Source organism: Dreissena polymorpha, chromosome 3 (assembly GCF_020536995.1).
Source record: "Dreissena polymorpha isolate Duluth1 chromosome 3, UMN_Dpol_1.0, whole genome shotgun sequence".
NCBI classification, from domain to species: Eukaryota; Metazoa; Mollusca; class Bivalvia; order Myida; family Dreissenidae; genus Dreissena; species Dreissena polymorpha.
In genome coordinates this window covers 106,620,524-106,638,078 of record NC_068357.1, presented here as the reverse complement: position 1 = coordinate 106,638,078, position 17,555 = coordinate 106,620,524, and the positions used below count along the sequence as shown (strand labels likewise).

Sequence of the window (17,555 nt, the reverse complement as noted above, 5' to 3'; positions counted from 1 at the left end):
AAATTAAGGTGAACATCATCCTTCAAGGTCTAGGGTCGAAAAAACAAAGTCAAGGGAAGTAAGAAGCTTTAAATGGACATTGTTATTTGACCTGCCCACATATATATTTTTGTTAAATAAATCAAAGCGGCGCAGTAGGCGGCATTGTGTTTCTGACAAACACATTGTGGTAAAAGGTCAAATTCAAGGTCATCCTTTACGGTCTACGGTAAAAAATACAAATTTAAGGGAAGTAATAAGCTTTAAAGGGAGATAATTATTCAATATTGAACATAGCCACTTTATATATTTGGCATGCATGTGTATCTCATGGAGCTGCACATTTTGAGTGGTGAATCTACAGTCACGGTAGTGGCTTTTAATTATTTGCTACTAAAAATAGAGATTTGTTACAGACAATTATTTTCAAGGGAAGTAATAATCCCCATGTTTTTCGGAGAAAAAGTGGGGATATTGTTTTGATGTGCGTCTGTCCGTCTGTCCGTCCGTTCGTCCTGGCCACCTGCTCCTCCTACACTATTAGCACTAGAACCTTGAAACATACATTACATACATGGTAGCTATGAGCATATGTGCGACGGTGACAGTGACGGAATTTTGATCTGACCCCTGGGTCAAAAGTTATGGGGGTTGGGGCGGGGCCGGGTCAGAGATTTTTACTTATTTTTATGTCCCCCCGGTATGGTGCATTGGCCATAACTTTTGCAATATTGATGATAGCAACTTGATATTTGGCATGCATGTGTATCTCATGGAGCTGCACATTTTGAGTGGTTAAAGGTTAAGGTCAAGGTCATCCTTCAAGGTCAAAGTTCAAAAAAACAAATCCAAGGGAAGTATTAAGCTTTAAAGGGAGGTAAGTAAATAACCTTACAAATGATATAAAAAATAAAAAAAATAAAAGTGGTGCATAGAGTTACACAGTAGTGGCGCAGAGATATATTTAGTATGCAATTGTTTGTGTTTACTCATCTGTGAAATGGTTTAGGTCAATCTAATGTTTATACAAGGGATTATAAAATATTGGCGCAAAGGGATACCTGTATATGAGAGAAGAGATAGAATGCAGTCAAGCATAAAAAGCATGAGAAACTCTTGGAATATAGCCTCAAGAATCTATAAAAGGGCTGAAACTTTCAATTTGTGCAATTACAATTTTAGACTCATTACTGAAAATCTGTCAAAGTGTGTGGGAAAAATGTGAGAAACAATTTAAAGCAAGATGGACTTTGAACAGGCACATCAAAGACAGACATGAAATTCAACATATTCATTGTTGTGTACAAGATTGCGATAGAAAATTTCTGAGATGCTAATATTTAGTTAACCATTTAACCTCAAAACATAACTTTTCCAAAACAGAAGCAAGAAGATTGGCTATAAGAGAGCATGTTCAGTCATCTCATAAGTCATTCCAATTAGGATGACATGTACATAATTGACTACAGTGAAGTTGATTCATTATTAGATTTGTTAGGAGAGCAGGATGAGGAGGAGAAATTAGGGTATAGATTTTCACTCATCTTTTAGGTTATTTTACATTAACTTCTTCATTTGTATATTGAATTACTTCAAATTTATACTGAACATCTCTTATGACAATACAGTCAATCGCAACTATGCATGGCCCCATTACCAACCCTGGGGCGCCCCTGTGTCAAACATGCAGCGTGGGGATACGCGTTGGCCTCTGCCGCGCCATTTCTAGTTTATATAATTATAAATCTCATATTATATATAACCTTACCAAGATTTGAAGTTCTTTTCACATTTACTGTACAGATTTATTATTTACATTATTTATAACCCAAATGATTGATTTGTCAAAGCTTGTTTTTTTTAATGATATTATCATTTCTTTGATGTTCATTACATACCTGTGGACTTAAGTCCATAGATACATGATCAACCCTGGCTATGATCTCTTTTAAACCACAGGCCTTGGTTGTCAGTGATGTCTGACATGGTCGTAATTGACTGTGAGACCCCCCCCCCCCCCTCGGTTGGATTGGCGCAGTAGGGGGCATTGTGTCTCTGACAAACAATCAAAAAAATTCTGACAAGCTTTCGCAGCCGAGCATGGCACCGGTTATGCGGTGCTCTTGTTTCTAATGTACAATGAATTATTATCAAGGGTTCCTTTTTTGCATCCATTTTCTTTAGTTTTGAATTCTTGTACTCTTAAATATTTTGTGTGTGTATTGCAGCCAAACTATGCTGTACCTGGAGGTCGTATCAGCCCGACTGTTTCAGAGTTGGACATAAGTAACCCTGTGGACCTGGCTTATAGGGAGCATCTTCACACTGTGAGTATGTCATGGACTGTGCTCTGTATGCCATGGACTGTGCACTGTATGTCCTGGTCCGCGCACAGTATTTCATGGACTGTGCACTGTATGTCACGGACTTTGCACTGTATGTCATGGACTGTGCACTGTGTGTCATGGACTGTGCACTGTATGTCATGGACTGTGCACTGTATGTCATGGATTGTTTAATGTGAGTATGTAATGGACTGTGTACTTAGAACATGTGATGGACTGCACACTTTGCAGTACGCAACTACTGAAAGTTTCTTCTTATAGCACTGTTGAAACAAAATTTAATCATACACCAAAATCAACAAATATAATCTCTCCAGGTAATATGTTTTAATTTTAAATTTGTATGCAATAAATATGCTGTATATTGGGACATGAGGGTCACATTCATGCACTGTATTTAGCTCACCTGAGCACAAAATGCTCATGGTGAGCTTTTGTGATTGAATTTTGTCCCTCGTCCATTGTCAACATTACCTTTAAATACTCTATACGCCACATTTATTGTCCCATCTTCATGAAACATGGTCAGAACATTTGTCTGAATTATAAATATGACGAATTTGAAAATTGTTCAGGTTGGTTGAACAACATAGCTGCCAGGGGGGCATGGCAGTTTTCCTCATATGGCTATAGAAAAACATTGTTTACACTATTGAAGTTACTTTTATTGTCCAATCTTCATGAACTTGGTCAGAACATTTGATCTATTGATATCTGGGATGAGTTCGAAAATGGTACAGTCTGTTAAAAAACATGGCCGCCAGAGGGCTGGGAATTTTTCTTACATTGCTTTAATAAAACCTTATTAACACTCTAGAAGTCTAGAGTTCATTTTTTTTTCTAGTTGGTTGAAAAACATGTCTGCCTTGGGGCTGGGCAGTTTTTATGCTCCCCCAAAATTTTTGGGGGGAGCATATAGTCGCCGCTTCGTCTGTCTGTGTGTGTGTCTGTCCGTCCGTGCACAATTTTTGTCCGGGCTATTTCTGAGCAATTAATGACTGGAATTCATGTAAACTTTATGGGAAGCTTCACTACCAAGAGGAGATGTGCATATTATCAGCCGGTTCTGGTCGGATGATTTTTCACAGAGTTATGGCCCTTTGAAATTTTCCATTAACTGTACATATAGTGCAATTCTTGTCCGGGCTATTTCTCAGCAACTAATGACCGGAATTGAATGAAACTTTTTGGGACGCTTCACTACCAAGAGGACATGTGAATATTATCAGCGGGTTCTAGTCAGATGATTTTTCACAGAGTTATGACCCTTTGAAATTTTCCATTAACTGTACATATAGTGCAATTCATGCACATATAGTGCAATTCAATGAAACTTTATGGGAAGCTTCACTACCAAAAGGAGATGTGCATATTATCAGCCAGTTCTGGTCGGATGATTTTTCACAGTTATGGCCCTTTGAAATTTTCCAGTAACTGTACATATAGTGCAATTCTTGTTCGGGCTATTTCTCAGCAACTAATGACTGGAATTCAATGAAACTTTATGGGAAGCTTCACTACCAAAAAGAGATGTGCATATTATCAGCCGGTTCTCGTCGGATGATTTTTCACAGAGTTATGGCCCTTTAAAATTTTCCATTGTACATATAGTGCAATTCTTGTCCGAGCTATTTCTCAGCAACTTATAACGGGAATTCAATGAAACTTTAAAGGAAGCTTCACTACCAACAGGAGATGTGCATATTATCAGCCGGTTATGGTCGGATGATTTTTCACAGTTATGGCCCTTTGAAATTTTCCATTAACTGTACATATAGTGCAATTCTTGTTCGGGCTATTTCTCAGCAACTAATGACTGGAATTCAATGAAACTTTATGGGAAGCTTCACTACCAACAGGAGATGTGCATATTATCAGCCGGTTATGGTCGGATGACTTTTAACAGAGTTATGACCCTTTGAAATTTTCTATAAACTGTACATATAGTGCAATTCTTGTCCGGGCTATTTCTCCCCAACTACCGACTGGAATTCAATGAAGCTTTATGGGAAGCTTAACTACCTTGAGGAGATGCGCATGTTATTTGTGGGTTCTGGTTAGATGATTTATTTAGAGAGTTTTAGCCCTTTGAAATTTTTAAGTTGCTAAACCATCCATCGTATTATTTTCTCTCCAAAGTTATGCCCTTCAAGAGGTTTCCTTTTATCTGAATATATAGTGCAATATTGTGACAAAAATAAACTTTGGGGAGCATCACCCGTCTCCGACGGTTTCTTGTTCTTATATGGCTATTGTAAAACCTTGTAAACACTCTAGAAGTCACATTTATAGTCCAATCTTTATAGAGTTGGTCAGAACATTTGTTCAAATGATATATCTTACATGAGGTTGAAAATGGTTCTGGTCTGTTTAAAAACATGGCTGCCAGGGGGCGGGCATTTTTCCTTATATGGCTATAGTAAAACCTTGTTTACATTCTAGATGTCACATTTTAGTCAAATCTTCCTTAAACTTGATCAGAACATTTCTTGTAATGATATTTGGGCTGAGTTTGAAAATGGTTTCAGTCCGTTGAAAATCATGGCCACCACAGGAAGTTTTTCTATATATGACTATAGTAAAACCTTGTTAACTCTCTAGAATTCACATTTATGGTCCAATCTTTATGAAACTTGGTTTGATAGCTCGGCTGAGGTTATATTGGTAACGGTTCATTGAAAAACATGGCTGTCCAGGGGGCAGGGCATTTTTCCTAATATGACTATTGAGACCTTGTTAGCACTCTAGAAGTCACATATTTAGTGCAATATAATTCACACTTAGTCAGAACACTTGTTTTTATGAATTCTCGGTCTTGTTAGAAAATTCTTCCAGTTTGTTAAAAAACATGGCTGTCCAGGGGCAGGGCTGTTTTCCTTATATCGCTATCGTAAAAACTGGTTGACACTATATTAGCCACATTATTTGGCTTGGCTTCATGAAACTTGGGCAGAAGATTTGTTCAAAAATAAATCTCAGCTGAATTTGAAACTTAGTCATGTGAGCCCAAAACCTAGGTCAATAGGTCAAATAAAAAATCATCAATACTCCGGAAGTTACTTTTTTGGTCCAAACTTAAAGAATGCGACCACACTTTTTCACAATAGTCTACTTCCTTTGGGTCTCAGGTGTGTGCCTTCGAGCCCATGACTCTCTTGTTTGTTTCAGTTATGTAAAACTTGTATTCATTTGGGTATTTGCATGTTTATTTCAGATTGAATTACTGAAAAAGAAATTAGAGAAAAGGAGAGTAAAAATATCTAAAGTAACTGAAAGGTATGGTTTAAATAAATATAAAAAGTGTGTATGCTATTGGTTAAAATATATACATTTCATTTAAAATATATTATACTATTGGTGCATTACTTGATAATAATTACTTGTGAGATCCTTTGATTTACTGTTCAAGTTATTAAGAGCAACATTCTAGTGTATTTTTGACAGAACACGAAATGTTGAAGTGTGTGTTAAGAAATCAAATTAAATGTTATTCAAGTCATTCCATTGATCATAATTAGAATTAAATCCTTCTCCTCAGTCTGGTTATTAATGAAGAAATTTCAAAATTTATAAAGAAAGACAAACACTGAATAAAATGTGCATATATGGACACACGATCTGGATCATCTGTGTGCTTTCAGTTATGTGTCTTACTACGAACAGTATGCCGAATATGACGCTTTCTGCACTCCTGCTGATCCTACTAATCCTTGGATTACTGACAGCCCAGAGTACTGGGATCAAGATAAAACCATGTAGGTATTCATTAATGGGATCAAGATAAAACCATGTAGGTATTCATTAATGGGATCAAGACAAAACCATGTAGGTAACCATTAATGGGATCAAGATAAAACCATGTAGGTATCCATTAATGGGATCAAGATAAAACCATGTAGGTATCCGTTAATAGGATGAACATAAAACCATGTAGGTATCTCACCTGACATCAAGATTAAACCATGTAAGTATCCATTAATGGAATCAAGATAAAACGATGTTGAGATCAAGATAAAACCATGTAGATATCCATTAATGGGATTAAGATAAAACGATGTAGTTATCCCTGCTGAGATCAAGATAAAACCATGTAGATATCCATTAATGAGATTAAGATAAAACAATGTAGTTATCCCTGCTGGGATCAAGATAAAACCATGTAGGTATCTCACCTGAGATCAAGATAAAACCATGTAGGTATCTCGCCTGAGATCAAGATAAAACCATGTAGGTATCTATTAATGGGATCAAGATAAAATGATGTAGTTATCCCTGCTGGGATCAAGATAAAACCATGTAGGTATCTCACCTGAGATCAAGATAAAACCTTGTAGGTATCCATGAATGGGATCAAGATAAAACCATGTAGGTATCCCTGCTGGGATAAAGATAAAACCATGTAGGTATCCCTGCTGGGATAAAGATAAAACCATGTAAGTATCCCTGCTGGGATAAAGATAAAACCATATATGTTTTCCTGCTAGGATCAAGATAAAACCATGCAGGTATCACTACTGTGGTCAAGATAAAACCATGTTGATATTCCTTCATTTCCCCTAATTATGCAAAGTTGTATCTGTCCGTTAGTTCTCTTCCGATGTTATGTTAGTTGATAGAAATACTTGAACATTTATCAGGCGTATAAATTGAAACTTCGAATATGTCATCACCATGGCATGTTAATGTCTCCAACCCCAGTGATCCACACATGCCTTGAGTTTTTTCGCCCTTCAACATATCTAACAAAGCAGTGCGGGGGTATAAGTCACTGATGTTATTGATAAAGTACTTTTCTGAATTACAAACTATTTCGTGTTGTTTCAGGAGTGCACGTGACATCCCTCTGCGGCGGGTGAAGCGGTGGGCATTCTCAGTTGAGGAGCTGATGAAAGACCCTGCAGGCAAGGACCAGTTTAGCAAGTTCCTGGATAAGGAGTTCTCTGGAGAAAACCTAAAGTAAGTAACAGGAATGACCAGTTTAGCAAGTTCCTGGATAAGGAGTTCTCTGGAGAAAACCTGAAGTAAGTAACAGGAAATGACCAGTTTAGCAAGTTCCTGGATAAGGAGTTCTCTGGGGAAAACCTGAAGTAAGTAACAGGAAATGACCAGTTTAGCAAGTTCCTGGATAAGGAGTTCTCTGGAGAAAACCTAAAGTAAGTAACAGGAAATGACCAGTTTAGCAAGTTCCTGGATAAGGAGTTCTCTGGAGAAAACCTGAAGTAAGTAACAGGAAATGACCAGTTTAGCAAGTTCCTTGATAAGGAGTTCTCTGGAGAAAACCTGAAGTAAGTAACAGGAAATGACCAGTTCAGCAAGTTCTTGGATAAGGAGTTCTCTGGGGAAAACCTGAAGTAAGTAACAGGAAATGACCAGTCCAGCAAGTTCCTGGATAAGGAGTTCTCTGGGGAAAACCTGAAGTAAGTAACAGGAAATGACCAGTCCAGCAAGTTCCTGGATAAGGAGTTCTCTGGGGAAAACCTGAAGTAAGTAACAGGAAATGACCAGTTTAGCAAGTTCCTGGATAAGGAGTTCTCTGGGGAAAACCTGAAGTAAGTAACAGGAAATGACCAGTTTAGCAAGTTCCTGGATAAGGAGTTCTCTGGAGAAAACCTGAAGTAAGTAATAGGGAATGACCAGTTTAGCAAGTTCCTGGATAAGGAGTTCTCTAGGGAAAACCTGAAGTAAGTAACAGGAAATGACCAGTTTAGCAAGTTCCTGGATAAGGAGTTCTCTGGGGAAAACCTGAAGTAAGTAACAGGAAATGACCAGTTTAGCAAGTTCCTGGATAAGGAGTTCTCTGGGGAAAACCTGAAGTAAGTAACAGGAAATGACCAGTTTAGCAAGTTCCTGGATAAGGAGTTCTCTGGAGAAAACCTGAAGTAAGTAATAGGGAATGACCAGTTTAGCAAGTTCCTGGATAAGGAGTTCTCTGGGGAAAACCTGAAGTAAGTAACAGGAAATGACCAGTTTAGCAAGTTCCTGGATAAGGAGTTCTCTGGGGAAAACCTGAAGTAAGTAACAGGAAATGACCAGTTTAGCAAGTTCCTGGATAAGGAGTTCTCTGGGGAAAACCTGAAGTAAGTAATAGGGAATGACCAGTTTAGCAAGTTCCTGGATAAGGAGTTCTCTGGAGAAAAGATAGGGAATGGGGAATGACCAGTTCAGCAAGTCTAACATAAGGTGCTCTCATGCAAAAGTTTGAAGTATTAACAGGCAAGAACTAATGGAAAACATGATGCTAGTAACAAACCTTAAAATTAAGACACTTATGGTGAATTATCCAGTAATGTCATCAATGGCATATGCACTAGAAGTATGAAATAGGTATCTCCCTTATTGAAACAAGTTTCAAATTATCTAATGAAAATCTGCAGTTAGTCACTTAAAGAATACATAAAATAAGTTTGCTGATTAACCCTGTCCCCCATAAGAAGCAAAGTGAAAATGGCTTTGTTCAAACAGCACAAAACCAGAACAGCCTGTGCATAACTCGTAGTCTGTTCAGGTTTTATGCTGTTTGCTGCTCATCAGTATTTTAGGGTTGCAAAGGAAGCATTTAAAACTTGAGTCTAATAAAAAAGGTCTTTAATTAAATTTAACTTTCTAAAATACTTCAAATGCGTCAAAATACGTATCTAAGTGGTTATGGGTTCAAACCTGAAATCAGTGCCCGAGAGAGAACAAAAGAGTATTGGAATGTCTCGTTTGATTAGATTAAGTTCTATATCTCTGAATGTTTAGCCAGTTCAGCAAATTCCTGGAAAAGACGTTCTCTTAGGAAAACCTTGATGCAAGTTATAATACTTAAGACAGAAATTCATGATGAATGCTCCATTTATGTTTAACAGGTAGGTTCCACAACAAAACATTGAATCTGAAATAAATATAAGTAAAGGAGAACATCACTAATAGCGCACCTCCTTTAGTGCTAAAGGATTTTTTTCTGAAGATTTTTTGACAAAAAAGACATGGAAGAGAACCAACCAGAATCCCATCAGTCAGGACATCAAGAAAAGGAAATGGGGGTGGATAGGTCACACAATGCGCAAACCAGCCGACATCACGAGGCAAGCACTTGACTGGAACCCACAGATAAAAAGAAAAGTGGGACGGCCCAAGCAGTCGTGGAGAAGGTCTTTCGAAAGCGAAGTGAACAACGCCAGAATGACAGGGACTCAGCTGAGAAGAGTGGCTCAGAACAGAGTGCTGGCGGGATGTTGTTGCAGCCCTATGCTCCACTGGGAGTCTACATGAATAAGTCAAAAGTCATTCATGATCTTATAAAACATCGCTCATGAGGCATGTTCCAGAAGTTTATAATTATGCCCCCCTTCGAAGAAGAGGGGGTATATTGCTTTGCTCATGTCGGTCTGTCAGTCGGTCTGTCGGTCTGTCCACCAGGTGGTTGTCAGACGATAACTCAAGAACGCTTGGGCCTAGGATCATGAAACTTCATAGGTACATTGATCATGACTCGCAGATGACCCCTATTGATTTTGAGGTCAATAGGTCAAAGGTCAAGGTCACGGTGACCAGAAATAGTAAAATGGTTTTTGAATGATAACTCAAGAACGCATACGCCTAGGATCATGAAACTTCATAAGTAGATTGATCATGACTTGCAGATGACCCCTATTGATTTTGACGTCACTAGGTCAAAGGTCAAGGTCACCGTGACCCGAAATAGTAAAATAGTTTCAGGATGATAACTCAAGAACGCATACGCCTAGGATCATGAAACTTCATGGGTAGATTGATCATGACTCGCAGATGACCCCTATTGATTTTGAGGTCACTAGGTCAAAGGTCAAGGTCACGGTGACCCGAAATAGTAAAATGGTTTTCGGATGATAACTCAAGAACGCATACGCCTAGGATCATGAAACTTCATAGGTAGATTGATCATGACTTGCAGATTACCCCTATTGATTTTGAGGTCACAAGGTCAAAGGTCACGGTGACTCGAAATAGAAAAATGATTTTCGGATGACAACTCAAGAACGCTTTTGCCTAGGATCATGACACTTCATAGGTACATTGATCATGACCTGCAGATGACCCCTATTGATTTTCAGGTCACTAGGTCAAAGGTCAAGGTCACAGTGACAAAAATCGTATTCACACAATGGCTGCCACTACAATGGACAGCCCATATGGGGGGCATGCATGTTTTACAATCAGCCCTTGTTAGTATTTGCCTTTATAAAAATCTTTGGAGAAAATCTTAAGTCAATAATAAATTCTCTCATAGTATAAGGTCAGTTGCTTTGAAAGAATGTGTGAGGTAGGTGTTGAAGTAAGATTTAGTGGTATATCTGTCAATGTTAAACCCTTCAGCTCAGATGTGCATTTTAACCTATTTGCAGCTCCTTAGAAATTTAAATTAAAGACCTTTCTTACTAGATTCAAGCTTTAAAGCCTTCATTATAGGATAAAACCTGAATATACAGAGAGTTTCTGGCAGGCTGTTCTGATGTTCTCCTGGTTGCATAATAATAGCCTTCTTTTCTTTGCTTCTTAGCGGGAAATGGTTAAGCAGATCCTTGACAATGAATTTTCCAGACAGCCTGACGTTAGTAAAAACATAAAATAAGACAATATGGCAAATGATTCTTGAAGTAGTGATCTACTAAGCTTATATATCATGGTAAAAGGTTTTGATGTTGTTTTATATAAAAAAAAGGACAATAAATGACACTTAGATTGATCAAAAGCTAAATGTTGACAAAAAGACAATGAAGAACTGCCATGTGAACTTGCTAATGAGGTAATATTTTAGCCCAAACATCATTAAAAGTTTGTCTCCAAACATTTATCTCAATGATAATTTTATGATGTTTTCACTAAATGTGCATATTTTTTAACAATCCTGGGACACATTCATTATCAAATCTTCATGAAACTTTGTCAAAACATAATTATGTCCCAATGGTGTATCTGTTTTTTCTGTATGGCTATAAAAATGATTGTAAATATAAAATTTGCAAATGTATAATACCTGTATAATGTTGTGTTAACTAATATTGCTACATATATTTTCAGGTTTTGGCTGGCGTGTCAGGATTTGCGGGGTTTGAAACTTTCAGAATTGCATGAAAGGGTTCATGAAATTTATTCGTAAGTTTTCTTTTGTGCTCTTGATATATATTTAGATCAATATTATCTTAAATCAGTGACCTATTATGAATGTTTTTTTACATGTGTCACACAATTTTGATATGTTTTTGCGTATAGAAAAAAGGTAAACTTTAATTTTGCTAGTGTTATTGCATAGTAAATATTTTGATACACATTTGTATTGCCACCTCCAAAGAAGGCAGCTTATAGCAGTCGCACTGACTCTCTATGCAAAACTTCTTATCTCAGCTATAATTATGCCATATATTGATGGTTTTAAAAATAGCTACTGAAATGTCAACCTTCATAACACTACTTGTTGAATTTAATACCTGTTTCCTTACCTCAAAGGTCAAGGACACACTTAGAGGTTAAAGGTAAAATGTTGCCATAAATCAACTTGAAAATTCCTGTTTTGGGCATACCTTTTATGTATATATATGGATGGATTTTTTCATAATTTGGCACAATGTAAACCATAATAAGCGACATGTGGAGTGTAACACTGGTTTCCCTACCTCGAGGTCAAGGTCATACTTTAAGATAAAAGTTCAAATGTGTCCACCATCTATTTAACTAAAGGTCAAAAAGTCATAATTGTTTGTTTAACAGAGGTCTCATCTTAGTGTTATAAACTTCTTAAAAAAATATATTTGATTAATCCTCAATTCTTATATGGCAATATGTTGATAATTTTCACGTGTATTAAAAGTTTTGTTATTATCAGTAACAATTCTAAGTTATTTGTTAACAATTCTTCTTGCTATAAACACATTGTAGCTTAACATGCTGGTTGATATGGTCTCTTGGGATTCTATTAGATTGTTATCAAATTAATATCTGCTATCCAGAGTTCATTTTATGAGTTATTTTTTAGGTCAGATTTATTAGGGTAAGACGATTATTTGTCAATATGAACATTTTATATTTTAAATGACAGTGCTTTTGATGTTTTTTTTCAGGAGCGATTTTTTATATGCTATTTTGCGTATTTATTTATTTTTTTTGCTTTGAAATTTAGACCATTAATGTTTGTAAAAACCATCCCACAGCACGATTAATTGGTGTGTATATGTGGTTTTTGAGACCCAGAGCATTGTAAGATATTTTGTGCATGTGTGTTTCAGGGAATTTCTGGCCCCAGGGGCTCACAACCCTGTGAATATAGACGCTCGAATAGCAGAGCTCGTGAGGAAACGAGTTGAAGATAACCCAAACAGATACTGTTTTGCAGAAGCTCAGGTATAGGGTTTTGTAGTACTATTGAGTGATTCTGCCTTAATATGTTGCTGAATGTTGACTTTTACATTATTTCTTTTTCAAGGTTTGTTATTAGAGAAGTAAAAAAATTGAAATACCTGATTCTTGGTTCTTTATATATTTGAATATGATTGGCTCTTGTTTAACCGTCTATTGCATCAATGCACTTGGACTTTTTATTGGTATTGTACGGTAAACTTATTATTCATAGCCTTATCTAGAAGTAAAGGAAATGGTCTATAAATGCTGCTCTTCACACCATAGTCTGATTTAGAGGTTCAAAAATGTTCACACACTAAATTTTGAAATAAAAAGATTTGTGTCACATTTACTTTTTTAATTGAAAGCTCTATTGTGCTGTTAAGTGATTGATTTGCCAAGTCAATTTCTAGTTAGTTAATTGGTAGCATATATGTTTGTGTAGTTTATAAATTTGTGTTAGAATCATATTGAAGGTATGTCCGTCTGCCTGTCATTGTATGTGAGTGTCCCAAAAGTTGGAACTTGGAAGTGCAATGGCGGATTTCATTGAAACTTGGTATGAGTGTATATATGGATAAGAGGATGATGCACGCCAAATGGCATTGTACACAATCTGTTAATAAGAGTTATGGCCTTTGTATCTTGAAAAAATGCTTTTTTTGTGTCCGGAGCCATATCTTGGAAGTGCTTTGGCAGATTTCATTGAAACTTGGTATGAGAATATATATGGATAAGAGGATGATGCACGCCAAATGGCATTGTACACCATTGGATAATAAATGAGGTATGGCCCTTTGTATCTTGAAAAAATGCTTTTTTGTGTCCGGAGCCATATCTTGGAAGTGCTTTGGCAGATTTCATTGAAACTTGGTATGAGTATTAATATGGATAAGAGGATGATGCACGCCAAATGGCATTGTACGCAATCTGTTAATAACAGAGTTATGGCCCTTTGTATCTTGAAAAAATGCTTTTTGTGTGTGTCCAGAGCCATATCTTGGAAGTGCTTTGACGGATATCATTGAAACTTAATATAAGTATATATATGGATAAGAGGATGATGCACGTTGGCATTGTCCATCCGTCCAGAAAACTTTTGTGTCCAGAAGTATATTGGCGGGGGAAATTGATTCAATGAATTTGCTTGTTGTTATTGTTGTCAACCTAACAGTCCTTAATCTGCTTCATAAACTGTGACAAACACTTAAAACTTAGGCAAATGTGGTATATTTCAAGGTAGTCTCTGAAGCAATTAAACTGACGGCCAATTAAGATAACTTGCAACAATACCCCCAATAATCAAAATTATCACCATTGCATGCCACTTTGCAGCAGTTGGCACGCTTCATTGATTTCAGCAGTATCGCATACATCATGGAAATCTATTGCATAATGACTGCCATGAAGCAGCTGGTAAATAGAGTATTTTATGACATTTGAAGGAAATATTGACCAGAATTAGGTCACCAGGTCAAATTTACATAAAAATTGTTACCACTTCAAAGGCCCTATTTATGACTCAGTTTTAAAAAACTTGGTCAGAATGTGTATCTTGACATCCTCTAGGTTGAGTTTGAATCTGAGAATGGTGCATCCAAAATCTAAATCACCAGGTCTAAGAAAAAACTTGTCACCACTTTAGAGGCTAAAGTTATGACTTAATCTTGATGAAACTTGGTTAGAATGTTTATCTAGGCCAATATGGAAACTGGGTCACATGCATTTTAAAAGAGGTCCCGTGGACAAATCTTAAGCTTGTTTATCTTCGAGTCATAAATTAAGCTTATGTATTATGTGAGGAAAATCTTATTAATATTAAATATAGGATTTACCCAGTTACTCCCCTTTGACTGCACTTTTATTCATATTAGTCCAGTTTACTTGTGTGTATCTTTTGTGTGTTATTGTTAAGTGAGGTTCAATCAATTCCCTATATTGATGATGTTTAAAATATGTTTGCTCAAATGTCCACTGTCATAAGGCAGCATTTCATGTGTAGCAACTGTCTCCTACCTCTAAGGTCAAGGTCACATGTAGTCTCTTCGTTAACTTGGCCTTATATTGATGTATTTTGAAATAACTGGCACAAATGCAATTAATCATCAGATGACATGTTTTGTGTGACATATCTCTCTATCTCAAAGAGCAAGGTCACACTAAAAAGATCAAAGTGTGCAATAAACATATAACGTCTTATTTGGACTTTAACTTTGTCATTGGTCATGCTGTTATAAGATAACTTGCCACTATTGACACCCACGGCATTTCATGTTTGAAACCTGTCTGCTTATATCAGAGGTCAGGGTTGTACATATAGGTCAAAGGTCAAATTTTGCCTTAAAACAGCATGTCGAGCATGTATTTTTTTTACATTTATTCATTTTCAAACAACTTACCTCAAATGACTTCCCTGAGGGGATTGAGAATCCCATGGAAAACCTGTCTCATAACCTGAAAGTTCAATCTCACACTTAGAGATCAAAAGTCTGATATGGTCTGAAACAGCATTCGTTTGACATGAGCAGAGTTTTGAAACATAAGTTTCATATGGGGTCATCCATACCTTATGGATACATGTCTTGTTCATTAAGATCTATCCTTTTGTTTTTGTATTAAGTTTGTGCCTTTCATCAGGTCAAGTCTTCAATTAGGTCACAATATACTAAAAGATTTCCTTAACAAATTTAATGTGAAAGCAATAACTTTAACACAAAATAAAGTCAAAGTTGTGTGTATTGACACCTCATAAACATACCTTTTCTTAAAGAACTTTCAAAGCCGAATCAATTTGAACAATAAAAAAGATAAGTCTTGTAGTATTAAGAAAGAACTCGACGCGAATCAACAGTCATTGTTTTAAGGCCATCTTTTTACTGGCATCTCTCCAGTTGATGAGGGTTTCCCGCCATCTGTCAAAATCTCATGTAGTCTCCAACCTAAAAGAAAAACACTGAATTTGTAGTTTACAACCACGTACATGCAGAAATATTCACAAATTAAGTCATGGCAAGTGCCCATACAGAGAATTGTGTTCCATTTATTAAGAGGGTATATCATTGAACACCAATAGTATTTAGTATACTGTTAGCTTATTGGTGTCTGTGAACTTAGGTCAGAACATAAAGGCCATCATGACACTCATTTTCGCTAATAGTTTTATATGTCAGGGCTCGAATTAAGCACTCGCAAACAGGCCATTTGCGAGTACATTTTAAAAAACACGTCTAAAATGCGAGTGCAACATTTAGATACTCGCCATTTTTTGCGAGTTGGGGAAAAAACAAACAAGGTGCTTAAAGATCTTGGATTAAATACAAGATTTGTTCGCCGATCGAAAGTCTTCCGACCAAGTACGAAAATAATTAAACCCCGTCTAGTTTCGATCTAAAAATAGATCTGAAAATTGGAATTACCCTAATTTGCATAATGTATTTCAGCGGTTACTTCCGTTCTAGCAGAAATAATTTTACGAAATATTTTTTAAAATATATTTACGCTCTGCACTGTATCTTTCTGCCGATATAGTTAGTAAAGAACATTGAAAATTATATTATTGCAATTGAAAGTATGTTATTCCCTTCTTAAGTGAAAATTGGCGATAGTTATTCAGTATGAAGTTTTTTTTAAAACGAAGCTCATTTCGTTAATTCCTCATTCTTATAAATAGACGGAACACGTTTAGCAGACGATTTAAAAACTCAAAAATGTCGTCTACTAAAAAAATAACTAGCTTTTTTGTGGCGAATTCCTCCGTCTCCTCTGTGGAAGACAAAAAAGCCGAGGCCGAACCAGATAAAAAGAAATGCCAAAACAGTTAAGAAATGGGAAGACGAGCTAAAAATAACTTTGAACACGGAGAGAGACCAAGACGGCAATGTGTGTAAGATGTTCTGCGATTCATCTGATTGGTCTCTACCCCCTCAGCAATGCTGAGTGTGAAAGATGCTTTTCTGTTATGAAAAGGATAAAAAGTGATTGGCGATGTTCACTAAGCACTGAAAGGATGGACCAATTAATGCGAATCTCTATCAGAGATAATGAGGGGTTCCAGCCACGCAGAGCTGTGAATAGGTGGTGGATCAGTGGCAACAGTAGCAAAAGGCCAGATGTCGCCCCATATGGACCGAGGCATTAACTTTGGATGATATAACTGATATAAAAAAAAATACTCTTTACACTCAATTGTGTTACAATGTTGCTTTGAAGTTTTTAGTTAAAATAAACATAGGTCCATCCTTTCAGTGCTTAGTGAACATCGCCAATCACTTTTTATCAACCAAAGGATGCATTATTATGAAAACTTGTATTGCGAGTTGGAAATAAAAAATGCGAGTTGAAATATTAACAACTAGCAATTTTTTGCGAGTTGAAAAAAAAAAGTAATTCAAGCCCTGTATGTGTGCAATGTATGGTAATGATAATACACTTAACATATGGGCAGTGCTCTGTGAAAAGTGGGTTTAATGAATGTGCGTAAAGTGTCATCCCAGATTAGCCTGTGCAGTCATTCAGGGACAACACTTTCTGTTTTGTGGTATTTTTTGTGTACAGAAAGTCTTTTTTGCAAAAATCCAGTTAAGGCAGAAAGTATTGTCCCTGGTTAGCCTATGTGGACTGCACAGGCTAATCTGTGACGACACATTACGCACATACATTAAAGCCCCTTTTCACAGAGCAAAGCCTATATATATATGTAAAAAAAATGATATCGACATTGAATCTTGCTATCGGGGAAATGGGAATTTATTCATTATGATCCCCCAAAATTTTGGGGTGTGCATATAGTCGCCGCTTCGTCTGTCCGTGCACAATTTTTGTCCGGGCTATTTCTCAGCAATTAATGACCGGAATTTAATGAAACTTTATGGGAAG

The 17,555-nt window shown here is 36.6% G+C and overlaps 1 protein-coding gene across 1 annotated transcript in view; it reads left to right on the top strand.

The window, feature by feature from the left end:
- The window catches only part of LOC127870877 (regulator of G-protein signaling 7-like), a 138,023-nt gene that overhangs the window by 105,753 nt on the left and 14,715 nt on the right, over positions 1–17,555 (top strand). The window contains exons 10-15 of the mRNA XM_052413453.1: positions 2,208–2,306; positions 5,539–5,600; positions 5,966–6,079; positions 7,149–7,280; positions 11,367–11,441; positions 12,569–12,683. Coding sequence (XP_052269413.1) covers positions 2,208–2,306; positions 5,539–5,600; positions 5,966–6,079; positions 7,149–7,280; positions 11,367–11,441; positions 12,569–12,683 — 597 coding nt within the window. The remainder of the gene's footprint in view (positions 1–2,207; positions 2,307–5,538; positions 5,601–5,965; positions 6,080–7,148; positions 7,281–11,366; positions 11,442–12,568; positions 12,684–17,555) is intronic.